At 26.9% G+C, this 20,855-nt stretch overlaps 1 protein-coding gene across 1 annotated transcript in view; it reads right to left on the reverse strand.

Annotated features, from left to right (window-relative positions):
* The window catches only part of LOC100206343 (tyrosine-protein kinase receptor torso), a 142,487-nt gene that overhangs the window by 47,965 nt on the left and 73,667 nt on the right, over positions 1-20,855 (reverse strand). Inside the window, exons 9-10 of the mRNA XM_065806074.1 lie at positions 17,593-17,670; positions 9,434-9,503 (exon numbers count right to left, since the gene is read on the reverse strand). Of these exons, the coding sequence (XP_065662146.1) occupies positions 9,434-9,503; positions 17,593-17,670 (148 nt within the window). The remainder of the gene's footprint in view (positions 1-9,433; positions 9,504-17,592; positions 17,671-20,855) is intronic.

Here is a 20,855-nt window from a genome sequence, read left to right on the forward strand (position 1 = left end):
TCTCAATCTCTAACTCAAATAGTCAACTTTTCAATTCGCTGGACAATCACTATCATTTACCTTCTCTACTCTACTTATGTCTTGTTTCTGATCCTAGCCAGTGCTCAGTTTCTCCACAATCACCCTCATGTGCTTCTGATCACGGTTTGATCTTTTTAAAACTATTATCTCATTCTTTTTCATCATTTGAATCCCCCTATCATCCTACCAATTACAACTACCTCAAAGCTGACTGAAACTCTTTCCGTGATTTTCTTTGTGATGGCCTTTGGGTAGAAATCTTTTGTCTTCCTGCTGACAAATGAACTTCTTACATAACCTTATACATTTTTACATGGATTCAGGCTGGCATGGAATCTTTTATTCCCTCCCAACGATTTCAGGTCAAGCCTCACTTTTCTCCATGGTTTTCACAACTTCTGGAAAGCAGCATCCGTTATCCCAATTTTCAATAATTCTGACTCGCCTAACTACCGTCCTGTTAGTCTTCTTCCTATCATAAACAAAGTTTTTAAATCATTACTTAACAAACACCTAATCTCTTATCGTTAATCTAATATCTTGCTTTCTGATCATCAATATGGACTTCAACCTACTTGTTCTACAGCCGATTTGCAAGTAATAACCGATAGTTTTTATCGTAAATAGATAGAGGTGGCAAGGTTAAGGCTATCGCTCTTGACATTTCTAAAGCCTTTGATAAATTTAGGCATGCTGGTCTTCTCTATAAGCTTTCTTCTTATGGTGTATCTGGCAACATCTTTAAGATTATTGAATCCTTCCTTTCCAATCGTAGTATAAAAGTTGTCCTCAATGGACAGCACTCTTTTTCATATCCTGTAACTTCAGGGGTTCCTCAAGGATAAATCCTCAGCCCTATACTCTTATTAATTTATATTAACAATCTTCTAGATATTCTCACATCCAAGTTGGCATTGTTCACTGATGATACAACCATTTATTCTTGTCATGATAATAAGTCAATACTCTCTGACTGCTACAGAATCTTATTTCTGCTACAGAATGAGGCTTACAGTGGCTGGTGAACTTTAATTCAGATAAAACTCAATTTTTTTTAGCCAATCGTTATTGCAATAACCTAGATCTTCCTATATTTATAAACAGTAATGTACTCAATAAGTCATCTGCTAACTATCTAACAGATACTTTAGCAGATGCTAAACTAGCATCTGCTAAAGTATCTGGGGCGGATCTTCTAATGATGCCCTTTTTCTTTTAGACAAGGTCCAAAAATAAATTGTTAACATAATTGGACCTGCTCTTGCACCCAACCTCCAACCATTGTCACACCATCGTAATGTTGCTTCTCTTTCTCTTTTCTACAAATACTATAATGGGCACTGCTCTAAAGAGCTAGCGTCTCTTGTGCCATCTACTAAAATTCATTCTCGTGTTACTCGCCATTCAATTAAGTCTCATCCTTTTTCTGTGACTGTTCCTAAGTGCTCCAAAAACTCTTATTCCTCAAGTTTTTTTTCTTGAACATCTGTTCTTCTGGAAAAAACTTGAGGAATAAATTCACTTCCTTCATCTTGCTTTCCTAATTCATGTAATTTGCAATCCTTTAAGTCATCTGTCATTCTTTATCTTGCTCTAATCTTTACCTTTTCTCTTCCAGTAACTTCTAACACTAATTAGTGGTTGCTTGCAGCCTTGTTGGAAACAAAGATGTTTAAAAAAAAATTGTATAAAGATTTTTTTTTTTTTAAACTTTGATATTTACAAATTTGCAAAATTTTACAACTTTTTCAAATTGACAACTTTTTTAAAATTTTGATATTTATAAATAGCAAAAATTTATGTGGGATTACATCTCTCAAAAATATTAATTACTGTTCTGCTCAAAATTACTAAAAAAAAATATTAAAGTTGTAAACTGCTGTGATGAAAAAAATGTGATGGTATGGAATAATCTTGCGTTTTCCACAATAAATTCAATTAAAGATTTTTATATTTTTCATTAAGTTTATCTTTTAGTTAGTCAGATACAAAAAGGACAAGAAAAGGAAGCAAAATACCTTAAATAGTTTTTTTTTTTAAAAAGTCAAAACTGCTAGTGAAATGCAAGAAAATTTGACCTATACTGTGATTCAAAATAATGACCAAATTTTATGTTTATGCAAAACCAGAATCATTAAATTGGCCTTCTATCTGGGATATATTTATGTGTTCTGAGAAAAAATTATATTTCCTTGCATTACATGTTCACCTGGAAACTTATAGTGTATAACATGTGCAAAAGTAACAAATTTGGAGTCTTTTCAAACTCAATGTGTAAAAATTTTAAGAGTATATTTCAATAAGTATTTCATTTTATGAAAAAAAAAAAAACTATTTTAAATGATGGTTCAAATATTGCCAAATAATTAAATTAGGATATTTTTCTAACAACTTCATATCTCCAACTTCATAACTCCATAACAACTTCATAACTCCACATCAGATTTCTTATAGTTGTCAATAGGAGATACAATTGTGGAAGTAAAGGAAATTATTCATTTTCAAAAAATTGTAAATAAAATTCATTCTGTCAGCTAAAAACAAAAGAAAAATAGAAGAATGCACTTCTAACATCAGAAATGAGGTTAAAAAAATTGGACAAATAACTAATGTTTGGTGGGTTGCTAGTTTTTTTAAAACTGTTTCTGCCCTATGGCAGAACTTTGTGCCACTGAGCAAAGATCATCTTTGCTTTAGAGATAATTGTCTACAACTAGAGTTGTATAAAACTTTCAGTTGAGTTTCAGTCTTATCTTGTCTAGTCCAGTATAATATATCCAGTCTAGGTTAAACTAGGTTCTTATGGAAGTCTATTTAAGCTACATCGTCTGTAATATTACAGACGATGTAGCTTAAATAGACTTTTAAAGTTTGAGGTTTTAGAAAGCTCAAACTTAATCATTTTAATGTTTTAATTTTACTTAGTTTTTTCAAATCAAATTAAAATTCAAAATAATTTCATTCAAAACAGTCAAGGAAGCCCCATTTAGTAAACTCATGAGTTAATATAAATATAAAAGTTAAAACATTTAATTAAAGTGTTAACTTTATTATTTTAAGTCTTGTGATAAAGGATGTAGATTGATACTGAATTTTTTTGGGGTATATTTTAGATATGATATATTATATATTTAGATAAGTATATTTTAGACACTTTCTTAAACAAAAAAAATTGAGTGTCCTAATGCAACTTTATAGCATTTTTGATTGTCAATAAACAGGATAAGACACAATGTTGCAAATATTTGGCTGTCAAAAAACAGAACCGAAACAGAATATCGTAAATTAAACTAATAAATAGCGTTTAAAACAAAATAAAGGAATAGTGTCGCATTTTTTAAATTAATGTTGCAGATGAAACTTAATGTCATTAGTTATAAAAAGTTAAATTATAAATAATAAGCAGATATTACTGGCTATAATAAAAAAGTTAAATTATGAATATTTAATAGGTATTACAGAACTGGCTGTCACCAGTTGTTAAATTTGCTAAATTTAACTTACACATATTTAAAATTATGCAAATAATAAAGTTTATGTATAATATAATATAATGTATAATATAATATAAATACAATGTAGAATATAATATAAAAGTTTAACTTTTCAGGTTTTTTTACAATAAAGTTGAGTTAGCAAAAGGAAAAGGGGTATAAAATATGTATTTATAATACCTTTTGGTTGTTTTTATTTGTTTTTAAAAAAAAAAAAAACAAGATTTAAGCCTCCCACATGGCAACATTAAACTTCTTTATAAGCAAAAATAAGGCAAGAAAGAAAGAGGAGCTTTAAATGTATGTTTTTAATGAGAAAATAATGGGAATATACAATATCATATTTAAAATAAAACATTTATGAACCCAATGTGCAGCAATAACAGAATTTGAAAAATGAAACAAAATCATATAATTAAATTTATAAATTATGTAAGCCAACTGAAAGCAAATTAATGTGGTTTAATATTTAAATAATTCGACATTATTAACCATGTAGTAAGATTTGCTTTAATAACTTTAAATAACATACTTCAATAAGAATTTATTTCTTATATATCTGTGAAATCATATTTAATATAAATAACTAATTTAATATAACATAATAATAAACCTGTTTATATTATTTAGTTTATGATTTTTTATAAAGATAACTAGATGCAATCAGATAGTTTATGAAATTTATTAACAGATAATCATGTTATTTTTAAATATTTTTTAAAGATATTCAAAAACATCTCAAGAAAATGTCTGAAAATATATTACATTAATCCTTTTTGTAAATATTTGTATTGAATATTGAAAATTTATTAAGCCATCTGTTAAATTTTGCATAAATGTAATGTATATTAAATGATAATGTTCTCCTAAATGTTTGTAAGTTGCACTAGATTTTTAAATATTTTATGCTGTGTTATTTTAAGTAATTGTATATATATATATAGATTATTTACTAAATTTATATATTTTGGTATACTATTTGAATAAAAAACCTAACAAAAACAGAGCAGGATTAAGGTACTGTGCTGCTCTAAGCATATAGCCTAACGGAAATTTTATGGGGGAGGACTTTTAACAACATAAATGTTCAAGGAGTTCCTGCCAGAGAGGAGATTTAAGGGCAGTAGGTGGCTTACAAGTTACTTTCCTTTTCCAGCTAAAGGGTCTGGGGGAGCGCTACAAGCTACCCTAGAAGGGTCTGGGGTTTCTTGGTATCTTTTACTTAAGTATATTTTATACTCTATGGTATTATTTATTTTTAAGACTTTTGAAATCATATTAAACAGATCAAACAAACTTGCAATTTCATTTTAAAATTTATTACATTAATTTTTTTGAAATAAGGAGACCTCTGACGGAATCCTTATGTCCATCAGTTATCAGGTCTTCATATATGTTAAAGCTGCATTTGTAGGTACTGGTGTCCTAAACCATTCTCATAAAATGACAGCATTACTGTCATGAAAGTTATTACATAAAACATAAAATTATTATTTATAGCTTTCTTTTGGCCTTTTTCATTGCAAAGTCCTTAATTAAATCTTTAAATTAAATGTCTCATGATATCTGAATCTATGCCTCGAAGATCTAGAGAACCAAGTCTCAGAATCAGGCATACATCATCCTTGTTTGTTTACTGACTGTTTCAGTACAATACTGAGATAATCTGTTACAAATCTGTAACAGATTTGTAAGAGATAATCTGTTACAAATCTGTAACTTTAATATATGAACTTTATCTGGAATACTATTAAGCCTTTTTACGTTTGTTGGAGGAGACAAGTTTATTTTTTTTTATTTCTAAACCAGAATAACCTTTACTATATTCTTTGTATTCCAGACTGTTGATGCAGAAGAAAACTGATTTTCTCTCAAATACATATTTTCAAATGTCCTACAACACCTTCTTTTCTTCTTAGATCTTTTTTTTCCAATAACAATAAATAAACATTTAGATAAAGTAAGGCTTATTTTCTATAAGCAATAAATGTAAATATGCTATTTGCAATTGCAAGTCATAACTTATTCAGTCTAGTTAACAAAAAATAGCTACTGACTTTAGTGTCATAAATCTGGTGAACTCTAAAACACCTATTTTCGGATATAAACAACCCGTAGTTAGAGGTGTGAGCTAGAGATAAAATGTGCTATTTTATCAATATAACAAATGATTTTTTAATTAACATTTATAATAATGATTTGTATATATTTGGAATGTAGAATGTTACAACTTTTTAAAAAAAGTAAAAGACTACCTTAAAAATTTGGTGGTCAAGGTCAATGCCAGCAATAGATATACAACCAAGAACTCGTGTTACATACTTGTAACACATATGTTTACATACTTTTATCTTTATATATAGTTATATCATATGTGTATAGTTATATATTTATCATTATTAAATATATATAATACATATGCTTTTGTGTGCGTGTATGTGTATATATATGTGTGTGTGATTAAAAGTTGCTTTATTTTTAGCGGAAAGTTTAAAATGTGTGGAGGAAAAATCCTGAATGAAGATATAGTTATTGTTTTTTACTAAATGTTTGATTGATCTCAATTGGTTTTAATTTTCAATTTGATTACATCTACTTTTTTGATATCAATATAGTCAATACAGTTGCAGTAACACTGTCCACAACTGGGGATGATGAAGCTGTTGTGGTCGATACAGCACCGACCACAACAGCGTCATCATCCCCAACTGCTGGATCATCTACATCTATAACTGGTAAACAAATGATTTAGTAGTTTACTAATGGTAACTAACCAGTAAATAAATAACTTAGTAGTTTTTATAGGTAACTGATAAATAAAAATACTATTCAGTTATTTCATTCATTACTTTTTCACTTTCAGATTTATCTTATGAGGTATTTTTACGCTAACAAGCTGTTAATAAGGACCCCACATCATATAGTGCGCATAGGGTGTGGGCCCAGAATGAGGAAAGATTTACCTTAATTTCATTAGACGGGTAGGGGTCACCCTTACTTAAAGCGGGTTGGTAGGAATAAGGGTGGGCGTAGGAAAATATTTAACTACATCAACAACTAGAAGATAAATAGAAATGTATTAGTAAATGCATAAATTTTTATTGTCTTTTTTATTAAAATTCGTTTGTAAAATATATAAGCTTTTGTTAAAAAATTTTTTTTAATCAAAGGATTTGTTTGTAAATATGTATTTTGTTGAAAATATATATTTTGTTTCTTTTTCTCAAGACTTTATATTTTAATAATTGCATATAAATTTTTTTTGAAAGAAAAAAAAAATTTTGTTTCTTTTTTTTAACAATTTCTATTTTATTAATTGTAAACAAATTTTCTGCAAGGAAATATTTTGCTTCTTGTTTTTTAACATTTTATATCTTTAAAATTGTTAATAAATTTTGTTGGAAATATATATATTTTGTTCATTTTTGTTAACAACTTAAATGTTTTTTTTTATTTAAATCTTTGTTAAATAAATTTTGTTGAAAAAATATATATTTTACCCTGCATTTTTTTTTAAATTTTTTTACTTAGCGCGTTAATCTTGCGAGCAATATTCAAAAAAAAAAATTTTTTAACTTAACTGAAAGAAAATGAAAAATGTATATATAAGAAAACTTTAAAAATTTTTTTTAACAATCAGAAATTTTTTTTGCTATAAATATATACAATAAGATTTCAAAATTTATTATGCTTAGAGGAAGACTTTAACCCATGGAAATGAAACTGAAGACAGAACACTAAACCACTGAGTCATCAAAGATATGTGCTAAGGAAAAAAACGAACTTTTTTTTTTAAATCTTTTATAAGCTCCACATATGGGGAAAAATCTTTTACGCTCTTAAAGCAATTTTTTTTAATGAATTTTTATACAATAAAATTTTTAAATTAGGAATGAGTATAAATGACTTTCCGTGCAACATCAAATCTTTTTGTAAACAACATGTGCATGCATACTTGTAGACAGAAATTATTAAAACTTTACAAGTATAAATTCATAAGTTTATAACATAAATACACTTTAAAAATGTGTTTATATTTCTTTTATTTTCTTTTACACTGTAAAAATTAAATTTTTTAAATTATTTTTATAAACTTTGATTGCTATTTAAAACTTTTACGTATATATTTTATGTTCTTTTGCAATTTTATATTTATATTGATCTCGTAAAACAACAACAACAAAAATTCTAATAAGCTTTTTTAATCCATATTGCTTTTAAAAATCTTTCGAAATTTTATAAATAAAAACATCATAATTGAATATTTTTAAGTAATAGTAATTTAGTATCCAAGGTGCAGTGGTTAGAGACACCTAATAATGATAATTGTAACAAGAAGTAGTAACAAATCAACAAAAAATGGTAGGAAAGTTAGCATCAAATGATAAAGACCTATTCTTAGAAAAATTATAGCATTGTAAAAAAATTAGGTAATTTTAAAAACTTGACACTAGTGTTGGGACAAAATGAGTTTTAAAAAATCTAAATAATAATATCAAAGTCTCATAATAACATCATTATTTAAAAGTCAACGAGAGCACTTTTAAAGCAAGTTTATGTTTTTGGGTAAAAGTAAAGGGCTATGCAAAATTTTTTGTTGCTTTACATATTAAAGTTTCAGGGAAAAATAATGGAAAATTAACAAGAAAAATCTTTTTGTAAAAGTAATTAAAAATGATACCATTTTTAATATCGAGCCCCAGTGTAGTGAATTAACAATAGTTAATTAAAACTCAAGCTGGTACTGAAGACTAAATTCAACAAATTAATAAAATATAACCTAAAGATACAATCATATTATTTTACATAAAAAAACACAGTAGATATCGAATCACAGCAGTAAATGATAAGAATCAGCACTCTGTCAGTAGGAATATAGCCACCAGGTTTAAGTTTCTAATAAAAGTTTATTCTGTTATATTAATCTGTCATATACACAATTATCCAGTCAGGAAATAAAAAATGAGTTGCCCAAGTTAGTTTTTATTATATGCCAAGTAGACATTTAATGGTATTGATATGTTTATAACTAAACCAAGTTTTCTATCGTGAAGTAAAATTTTTTTATAATACTGTGCTATATAAGCACAAATTAAAGATGGCCTTCCAACATCAAGCATTAAGTTTCCTAACAAAATATACAAGCTTATAAAAATTTTAATGATTTTTGCTGGAAAATTTCAGATTATTTGTTATTTCTGCCTACAGGTATGCACGCGCATGTTATTTTGAAAACAAGTCATCTATAGAAATGATTGGTGTGGAATAGACAAGTTTAGAAAATTCGTTTTTTAACAACATTACTATTTCTAATATAACAAGAATAATAAATTAAAACATTTTTCCTGTTTTTGTTTTTGATACAATTCTTTTTTATTACTATTTGCAACACCATTCCTTAATTTTGTGACACAAGGCCTTTTTAATATATATGACAATATTCTGTCAGAATCAGAGGTAGAGTGTGAGAAAAAAGGTAAAACTCTTTGCATAAGCATTATAAAATAATGAAAATATAATTCAATAACCATAAATTCACAATAAAGATTTTTAATTCACAAGTTGTGAACATGTTTTTAAAAATGTTTTAGTTTGACTTTTTAAAACTAAAATAAAAATGTCACGAATCTTAATTCTCAAATTTAATAGAACCTGCTGTGTTCTCTTTTAGATTTTTGTAACAACTTCTAATTTTAAATCATAAGTGCAGAAGTCAATAGCAAATTTATCATAATAGCAAAATAGTTTATCCTCACACCCCATTTGGAGTAAATTCCTTTTAACAATGATAGTATTTCAAAAATTAAAAAAATACTGATGTATAATGTACACAGATATTAAATTTTTTTAGTTTAATTTTGGGTTCAAATAAAAATATTTATTATTATGTTATTTAAAATTTAGTTAAAAGTTTAAACCTGAATAAATTAATTTGTATTCAACCAGTTTATTTACACTACATCTTTCAGCAGCATTTAGCAATTTTATCTAAACAAAAATTGAATTAAAATATACATCTATTGTTAACAGGATTTTATTTCTTCTCTTTGTTAAAAAACAAAGTTACATAACATAACGTTACATTACATAATGCAAGGTTGTTTTTTTTTTATAAATAGCATAATTCAAAGACTTATTTTTAAAAATTAAATCAACAAAAAACAAAAATATTTTCAAATATGATTGATGATTGCAATTCATGTAACAAATATTTTTTCAAATATGATTGATGATTATGATTCATGTAACAAATATTTTTTAAAGCATGATTGATGATTGCAATTTTTATTCACTACTGTTTAATCTCCACATTTCCATGAAAAAAAGGAAAGATAAAAAATATATAAAAACTTTGTTGTATTAAATGTTCTTTATGTGTAAAAATTGTAAGCAAATCCAAAGCCTCAGTCAATGAATATGAGAGAATAATAATAGTTTAATAGTTTAATTATTGCACATTAAATCAAGTTCCAAATGTGAGATGTTGAGCTGTTAAACAAGATAGCATTTTTGATGTAAATAAGTAAGTTTTTCATCACTTATTTACATTTAAGATGTAAATAAGTGATGTAAAATTTTTTAAACTAGTTTCTCCCTGTTATGGTCTTTTATAATTCTTTCTATATTTTTTGTAATATAGTTCCCTATATTACAAAAAATGTAGAAAGAATTATAAAAGACCATAAGATTGCATTAATTAATAAAAATGAATTTTTAAAAGAAAAAATTACTAATAATTGTAGTCGCAAAATTAAAATTGATTTCCCAATAAATGGAGAATGCTTATCAAAGAAGTATTTTACAAATGCATTGTTTCCTCACATAATAACTCTGATAAACAGTATAATGACTTAACCAAGCATGAATGGAAAAAAATGTTATGTTATTGACAAACGATTAACGATAAACATATATATATATATATATATATATATATATATATATATATATATATATATATATATATATATATATATATACATATATATATATATATATAGTAATAGTCAAGTCAAGGATATTTACAAAGTAGTGGCCTTCATGGCCATGAAGAGATGAATTAAAATAATAAAAAATTACTAATATGAAGTAAACACCTGTCAAATTCAATAATAATAAAAATAGTGATAGTAGTAAAAATAATAATTATTATTAATATTATAAAACAAATAGGAATATTGGTAGTTATATATTATAAAAAGTATATACTATTTTGTAATAATGATAATAATATAACAAAAATAATAATTATCAAACTTCAATTTTTAATTTAACAAAAAGCTCTGTGCATGAGAGCCATTTCAAACTAAGATTATTAGTAAACAATTAAAAATGGTAAGTACATTTGCAACTGTTGACTAATAATAAATCGTTTGTTATTTACTATAAATGTAAAATAGCTTAATCCACTAAATTGTCTCTTTTAACGCTGTAATCAGAAACTTTAAATGACTTGTGCAACCTCTTAAATTTTTTAAACCTGCTTAAGTGAAACAATTGATAGTGAAGAGATTTACTATCAATTAAGAGGTTTGTTGAACTTACATGACATCAACACACTAGTTACCAACTTTTTACAACATTAAAGTCAATCTTATTTGTTTTTCAACAATACAGCAAGGAAAAATTGATAAATACAGCAAGGAAAAATTGACAAAAACTGTTCATCAACTAGTGAAGTCATAAGTTGAGCATGAGACACTTTAGCAATACTTCATCAGAAAAAGTCTCTACAACAGATGATGTTCAAGTGGTCAAGGCAATGCTGCACATGCAACATTTCTGGATAGAAGATTCATACAGTGGCTCAATGGTGTGTACACTCATATTTTAATGTGCTTGACACATGTTATTTACTTAAGACATACTTATTTGCATTGAAAATACTATCTGATTTGTCAGTTCATGTTACACATTCTGCAGCCGCTAGATGTTGCCATGTTAAAAGAATTTGTTGCAAATTACTTTAACGGTTTTATGCAAAGAAAAAGCTCAGTTATTTATCAAAAGAATGCTTTTGTGAACTGCAAACTTTTTAGCTCTGATGAAATTTTAAATGTATGCAAAAAGTCTCTGGATTTCATTAAAGTTTTATCAATAAAATTAATTTTTCAAAACAATAAATTGCTAATATTTGAAACACCATTATCCCATTTTGTCTTCTTTACTTTAACAACTTTTATCTATGTCAGAATATATTCTTTTAGGATTTAAGATGTCAGAACCATAACTACCAGTGATTACACCATTTCAGCCACTGCCTTCTAAATTGCAACAACTCCCTTAAAAAGAAAAACAATTGCATTCATCAAAAAGTTTCTTAAAACATAAGGTTATTTTTTGACTTTTAACACAAAAATCAACTTTATTGCAACATTTTAAAGGTTTATTTTCCTTGCTTTTCTATGAACAAAATTATTGATGAAGTTTTTAAAGTCCATTTCATAACTTAATTTTTATATCTATCACTTTCTTGATAATTCTAAGAGTTGCTTTGGCCCCCAGTTCGGATTTCGTTTAAAACACTCTACTTCCCATGCACTTATTAGCATTACTGAAATGATTCGTGGTGCAATTGATAGTGGTTCTTTTGCTTGAGGCGCCTTTATTGATCTCCAAAAAGCTTTTGATACAGTTGACCACAAGATTTTAATTTAAAAAATGGACCACTATAATGTATGGGGTATCTCTAATGATTGGTTTTCATCGTATATTGAAAAACATACTCGGTTATTAGGTATAGGTGTCCCACATGTTTCTGCTCTAGGGCCTTTACTGTTTTTAATATATATCAATGATCTGCCTCACTCTATAAATAATTCGATTGTTTGTCTTATCACTGATGACACTAATCTTCTATACATAAATAAATCACTCACACAACATTGTAAAAAAGCTAATTCAGATCCCCATCATTTGTGCCATTGGTTAATAGTAAACATATTTTTCTAAATATTATTAAAAATTGATAATGATAATGTGGAAATTAAAATTAGCGGTAAAGACTTTTCCCATCTAAATATATAAAATATCTCAAGGTAATTTTTGACAAAAACTTATCATGGTACAATCAAAAATTCAATTAAATGAAAAAACTCTCATGTGCCAATAGTATGTTTTCATTAATACAACACTATGTTCCCTAACATATTCTAATATCAATTTACTATTCCTTGTTCTATTAAATCGAATAAGTAATTTACAACATATTTCCACAAGAATTATGACATTTTCTCCTTTACGATCTAATATCCAAAATAGGTTTTCTGAATTAAAAAATCTAAAACTTCAAGATCTTGTGAAGCTTTATAATTGTCTCTTGTGTTAGATTTTCTTCAAAATAACCTACTAAATTTGTTTAAAATTTTTTTTATCAAAACAAGTGAAAGACATAAATATTACATTTAAAATACTGAAAATATTAATTTTCACACTTCCTTTTTTAGCACTATCAAATATGGCAAGTTCTCTACAAAACATCGATGTATTTCTCACTGGAACCGAATAATACCATTTATAAAAAAGAAGAATGTAACTAAATACCCTTTTATTACTATGAATGAATAAATTGTAATTAAATACCCTTTTATTACTATAATGAATATTAATTTTATCTTTTATTATTATTGCTTCATTATATTACTGTATTAATAAAGCTATTATTACTTTTATTTTATACTGTCTTTTTTTTTTACTATTTTACTATTATTATTGTTAACTATTTTACTATTATTATTATTATTATCATTACTTACTTTATTACTATTATTATTATCATTAATTTATATTTGTTTTAGAAGCCTTAATAATATTATTAATAACGATTTTTTATTTATAGTGGTGGTGACTCCATTGTAGTAATAGTTTTATGGTTATTGTAATAATTTTTGTAATTGTTTTGTTTGTTTTTATAATTTATGTCATAGTTATAAATTTTACTATAATTATTTTTACTATAGTTTTTATCATTAGCTATTACTTTTATTAAAGTTATCATATTATAGTTATTATTTATATTATTTATATGCGGTAGTGGTGTAATGGTAGAGCGGTAGTGGTATAGTGGTAGAGCGTTCGCTTCATAAGCGAGAGATTCTGAGTTCGATCCCCACCTTGTCCCTGGTAGTACCGCGCTCAACTCGTTTCTCCACGCAGTGTCCTTGTTAGTCAAGGTGTGTGTTTCGGAGTAATAGAGTTGAGAGAGGGTTATACCACAAATAAATAGCCTCCTCATCTGTAGTGGCCTCCCTGTCGTTGAGGTGAATTAACAAAAATAAAAAAATTTGTAATTTTTTTTATTCATATTATTATAATTTTTATATTTATTATTATCGCTATTATTAGTATTATCATTATTTTTTTTTAAGTGTCACTCCATTGATTAGTTTTTAACTATATGAGTGACACCTAACCTTATTTATGTGAGTTTATAATATTTTATTGTAAACTTTTCTTATTTCATGGTAAAATAAATGGACAAAAAAAAATCAGTACAAAATTCTCAATAACTTTAAAAAGATAAAAAAAAAATTAAAACTTGTAGCAAAATAATTTTACACCATTTTAATGAATATAATAATCCATATTCAACCTGAAAGAACTATAGCTGAACAAGTTGAGTTGGTTAAGTTATTCAAAGAAAGACAGGAGGCTAATAAAGATCTACGCAAAAATCAGCCCTTTAGATTTCTCATCCACGGTTACCGGGTCTGCTGTGTTGATGTCTCACAGACCCAATTATTTAACGGAAAAGAAAAACATCCATTCATTGATACCAAACAGCAGCTGATGCTCGAAAACCTCAACAACTACAAAACTTTAAAAAAAAATTCTATAGTAAACAATAAAACGAAACCTTTTTATAAATTTTATCAATAATAATAATCTCAAATGATAATCACTGGCTCAAGCTTAAATGTCTTTATAGATCTTTAAACAAAGAAAAGTTACTTGAACTATCTGATATTGCTCTCTCCACAGACATTATACTTATTACCAAAACATGGTTTAATGAAATATCATCTCCAAATATAAAAAATTATGATCTTTTCAGTAATGACAGAAATGTTCATGGAGGAGGAGTGCTATTTATTCAAGAACTTGCCTAAACATAATTGAATTAAACTTTTCTCAAACTCATTCTTGCTTTACTTTTAAACATTCTGAGTAACTATAACTTTCACTTGCAATCAGTAAAAGTAACAAGTTGCTGATTGGTTGTATATACTGCCCACCATAATTGATGGAAAAAATGGCTTAAAAATTAATAATTGTTTAACTTTAGCTAAAAAATCTATCGATAGTAACTGTTTTTCGGGACTATTACTCACAGGCGATTTTAATTATCCTAATATTGTTTGGAATGATGGCTATTCGACAAACTTCAAAAGACCAAGCAAACCAATAGAAGCAAATTTTTTAACACAATGAATAATTCGTTTTTGTATCAATGTATACACTCACCAACATTTATATTTAAGAAAGATAAATGTATTAACACATTGGATCTTGTTATAACAGACTCTCCAGACAAAATGAGTAAAATAACCTTTCATATGCCTCTTGGATGTGCAACACAAGGTCACTTACTGCTCAAATGGAATCTCATTAAAAAATCAATTTAGTCAACCCCATTTGTTTTCTCAAAATTGTATTATAAAAAAAACAACTATGCAAAACTAAATGAAGCTTTTAATGTTATGATTGGATTGCTATGTTTAAAAATTTAAGTATCAATGATTCCTACAAAAAATGGACAGATATATATCATAAACTATGTGTTAAATTTATACCTCCTATATCAAAACACACAACAAAAAAAAACATCAACCTTGGATCACAATTGACATTATTAAATTAGGTAAAAAAAAAAAAGAATACAAAGTGGAAAGTTCCATATCTAGTTAATCAGTTATAATAGTTATAATACAGTTCATAATCAAATCAAAAAGTATACTCGTTCAGCAATTAGAATCTTTGAAGAAGATTTAGCAAATGATAAATGCAATCCAAAAAGACTTTAACTATATTAATTCTAAACATTCATCATCAAGCCTATTAATGCATTGATTAATGAATCAGATATTAGCATAAAGGAAGTAGATCATTAAAAATCGACCAATTCTAGTAGAATCACATTTACTCAAATTAGATACAAACAAATCATTTAGCACTGACTATGCAAGTCCATTAGTTCTACAAAAGTGTGCAAAATCATTAGCCAATCCATTATCAAAATTCAATTGATCAATCTGGATTATCAGAATCTTGGTTAGAAGCCCATGTCACTCCATTATATAAGAAAGGCTGCAAAACAGATCCAGGAAATTATCGTTTCCTTCACATCTGTTACTTGTAAAATTCATAATTAGAGATAAAATTACAGAACATTTATCTCATAATAATCTTATATCTATTTGTCAACACGGATTTGTTACGAATAAATCAAGTGTCGCGAATCTTTTGGAAACTATAGATTTTATAACTTTGAAAAATCAAATGAAAATCGACAGATGTAATATTCCTTTATTATGCTAAAGCTTTCAATAAGGTACCGCGTAAACCTTTATTATTTAAGCTGGAAAAAAGCGAACTTGTTGGTAAACTTTCTTCTTGGATAAACTCTTTCCTTTCAATATCTAATTGGGTTCATGTCACTAGCGGTGTTCCTCAGGGTTCTGTTTTGGGACCTACTTTGTTTAAACTTTAATGATCTGCCTGGTAAGATAAACAACATTTATAAAATGTACGCTGATGACACAAAGATACTTGCCGCAATTGAAAGCAAAAAAGACTGTGAACAACTACAGAGTAATATTAATAGGATTTCAAAATAGACAAGAATATGGCAAATGCAACTCAACGAAAGCAAGTGTAAGGTAATGCATATTCTAGGGAGTTCTAATTTACTAAAATTAGATTACTATATAAAGGACTTAAGCACACACCAGAGAATTAAGCTTGAAGTAACATTACCTAAACAAAATTTAGGTATAATATTGTCATCTGATCTTAAATTTCATGATCAAGTTACAAAAGCCTCATATAAAGCTAATCAAATGCTTGGAATTATAAAAAATACATTTATATCTAGAAATGTTACTATATGAAGTAAACTTTATAAAATTCATGTGCGCCCACATTCAGAGTATGCAGTATCAATATGGTCGCCTTATTTAAAAAAAAGATATTTACAACAGGAGATCTAATTCAAAAATACAAACTAGAGAAATTTAGAAAAATAGAGCAGTCTGGCATAAAGAATCTATGAAGGTTTCTCCACGAGCTGACCAATCTTTACAATACCACAGTTCTCAGTCAGATATCATAAAGAACTGTGCTCAACGGTATCATTTCTTTAACAATATAGTTGCTTCCATTTGGAATTCACTACCAGGAGATGTTGTCATGCAGCAAAGCACAAACTCCTTTAAAATAGCTTAGAATACATTGAACAAAATTTAGACTTAATAATCTAACGAAACTCCAAAATGAAAATGCAGTCTTGGAGTTATTATACCTTTCTCACTCTTTGACATTTGACATTGTTGCATGCAACAGATGAGATGCCTTACACAAAAAATGACAATAAAACTTTTTTTGTTTGTAACTTAAGTTACTAATACTAATACTAATAAAGATAAATACATTTCAGCAATTTATTATTTGTTGGTTTTTTGTTATTATTGGTCATCTTTTTAATTGAGTGTTTTATTAATTACACCTCAACTTGTACTTTTTATTCAAATGTCAAGGTAAAACAAAGTTTTTTTTTCAATTAGATTAGGTCAAAAAAAAAAATTAAAATTTTTTTTCATTCATATCTATTTAAATGCAGCTCAAAGTTCTTAAAAAAATTAATATTTCATTTGTCCCCATTTTAATTAATATAATACATTTCAGCATTTTATAAATTGCTTAAAAAGCAAATTCAAAGTAAAACGTTTTTTCGCATTGTAACTGTTGTTTTTGTTTTTTTAAATGTGCAAGTTTCTTAATTTTAAAACATTACAATAAAAAAATAGCAATAAAACTTAATATTTAAGAATAAATGTATATACAAACTTTTAAACCATACTTTGAGTTCCAAGACAGGGCATTCAGACAATAGGTCTTTCTCAGTGTTATATAATGAAATACTCGTAGGCAATGATTTCTAAATATAATTGATAAAGTTTGTAAAGATTTCTCTATACTTTATCAAACTTTAAAAGAAAAAACTCTGGGTCATTAAAAAATAAAATCAAAACAGACCAAATTACAAAAAGGAATTGATCAACCAAAAAACTATATGATAAAACATTTAAAAAAAGCTTCTAATTTGATAACAAAAAATTAAAACTATTTATATTAATATCATTATTTATAGCATCCTTGTTTTTGTAATTGCATAACTTGGACAATATTTAAAATGGTTATTATCAGAGGCTCCAGGATAGACTAGAGAGGGTAAACAAAGTCTAGAAAGCCACCAAGTGTATAATAGTATTAAGAGTCACCAAGTTTATCATAGGGTTGCAGAAATTGCAAAAAAAGAAAAATGTTAAAAGAAGATTGCCACTATAATTCTGGAAAAATTCCTTGATTTTTTCAATGAAATTTAGCTTATTTTTTCCCGATAATTTTATCATTCATACTCGCAAACTTAGCATTAAAACTTTGATATTAACCCCCAAACATGCTGTTATCATCCCCCTTCCCCTGCTCAAAAGAAAACAGATAGCCTGCTTTCTATATACAAGGAAAATTGGAATTATAAAATGACTTTCAGTATACAAGGAATTTTTATATTTCTATTTTACAGCTGAAATCAGCAAAACGGTCTTTGAAATAAATACAAAACCTAATACAAAATATAGAGATTGTGAAAACTAATCTGAATAAAAACTCAAAAGAATAACCAGCATTTTAAATACTTTTACTAGTAAGATAATAATAAAAATTTTCTTTCTAGTTTTTTTTTTAAAAACTAGAAAGAAAATAATAAAAACTAATACCACGTATAAGACTTATAAAAACTTACTGAGTAATACTGTAAATGATAAAATGTTTCCGTTGTTAAAAGGTATATACATTTACTTCTTATTGACTTCTTTTCTCTCTTTTTTTTTATGTAGCATATCAAAAGCCTCGCCAAGTTTCTTTATTTTATTTTATGTTCCTCACACTTTCACTTATGGTTACTTTATTTTGTAAGAAGTTTTATCTGTGACATATTCGTCTGATTGCCAGCTGGTTTAGTTAATGTAATAAATTCCTCATTGTATGTTTTAGATCTACTCTACTCTATTTGTTCTCAAAACTTTTTTCTGCTCCTCAAGTCCTGCTATTTCTTTCTTTTTGTTTTCTTTTTCTTTTGCTTATAACTTTCTATTTTCCTCTAGATAGCTTTTACATTTCAACAATGCATTACAAACAGCCTTTATCATTTCATCATTGATTTCGACTTGATGTGCCTTAATAGATACCATGAAATCCTTTATAGTTCGACAAGAGACAAGCGATTTTTTTTTTATGTTTTCTGTACTGAGAATATTACTGTTTATACTGAAACCCCTCTCAACTGATGCTTGACCATGACCTAATATAAAAATTAGTATTAATACTTTTAACAAAACTTTGTGTTTTAAACCAACTTCAACGGTTTCAAAATAAAAATTGGTCTAAACTATTTCCCATGTGAAGTTTTTTAAATGCTGGTAAAAGATTATATGAAGTTTCTTCTAACAACTTCAAGAATTGTGTGAAAGCAAGATCACATTTAATTAAAAGGGATATGCAAGTAGGAAATAATTAGATGTAGTACAGATTTCATCTGTTGAAGAAGATTAGCTTTTTTCTCAATAGAATTGAATCCAGACTAATGCCAATAGTTGATTCCAGAAATAAAGTTTAAACTTCTTAGAAATATTTTTTAAGAAATGTTTGAAACCTCTTAGAAATATTTTTTAAGAATTCTAATGATAATAAGCTGAGAATCTTTCATGAATCTATTGACCATATCTTGAGACAACACATCCTTTTATCTTAATCCCATGTTATGTTCTACAGTAAATCTAATTATCAATTGATTTTGCCATTTTTTACCAGCCATTAATCATTGATTTTAATGGCAGAAAGTTCTCCTTGTAAGTAAAACCAAATTATAGAAATTGCCTCAAATTGATAATGCTGCTTAAAACATCTTGTTCAACTATTTAACCCATTAAGCCTTTAGCAGTTGAAAACAAATCTTGAAAGAGAAACGGTATCATCAGGGCACCTGCCTAAAATGCCATTAAGATTTTCTGCAAAAAACTAGCAATGTAACCTAAAAAGTTCAATTTATTGAAATTTATATAATTTATTTTTAATTCCTCAAAGACTCCTAACTTCCCAATATGTATTTTTGCCAAAATTAAACATAATCTCTTTGCAACAATTCGGACTTCAACCCAGCATGTTTAGCAAAATACATAGGGAAAGTTTTCACATTCAGTGACAGTTACATAATCAGCTCTTCTAGCAAGAGAATCATGGAAAAAATTGTATGAAGCTTTCATTTTCTTCCCTATGTTTCATATGCATTACATGAAGGTTGCAACTTGCAATGTTAAGAAGTTTAGGTAGCTCTTGTTGGTCACACTGCTTTTCAATAAGATCAAGAAGTACCTAGTTCACACTGAGTCATCTATATACAGTTGTGTCAGATTTATGCTATTAATTATTTTAAAAAATATGGTCATACTTTTAAGTTAATTTATATTGCATGGTGGCCAAAAATTTCATAGGATTTAGCAGTTATGCTATAAGGGAATACTTTTTAATATAGTAGATCATTTTCATACATGAGTTCAATGAGATATTGTTTTGTACTGCATGGAAAACATAATAGATTTCTTCACAAGTTTTATCATATTGATCTACTAAAAAACTGCTTGCTTTTTGGCTTGTAGTAACAAGATACTGGCCTGGACTTCTAAACATGTTTTTTGTAACTTGTCACAGCTCTCCACCCCAAAATCAATAAGTTAAATTGAAGATGGCATGTTTTGCATTTGACTGACTTTTTTTCTGTGCCATTTATCAGCCATTTTTCAAACAATGGATCACTCAACAATTCTTCATTGAAATAAGTTGCTATTTAGAATTTTTTAAATTTGTATTTATTCTAAAAAAAGGTAATAAAAATACAATTGGTTTATGGAAAACTATAAAAATCTTCACTTGTTGCAGCTATTTCTGCAGTTAAAAGCACCTAATAAATTCATTTAAATTACTAATAATGGTTAAATTCAAACCTATATAAAATGTTTTGCATAAACATTTTGTTTGCTTTATACTGTAAATGACTAGAATAAA

This window comes from Hydra vulgaris, chromosome 09 (assembly GCF_038396675.1).
Source record: "Hydra vulgaris chromosome 09, alternate assembly HydraT2T_AEP".
In the NCBI taxonomy this organism is placed as follows: domain Eukaryota; kingdom Metazoa; phylum Cnidaria; class Hydrozoa; order Anthoathecata; family Hydridae; genus Hydra; species Hydra vulgaris.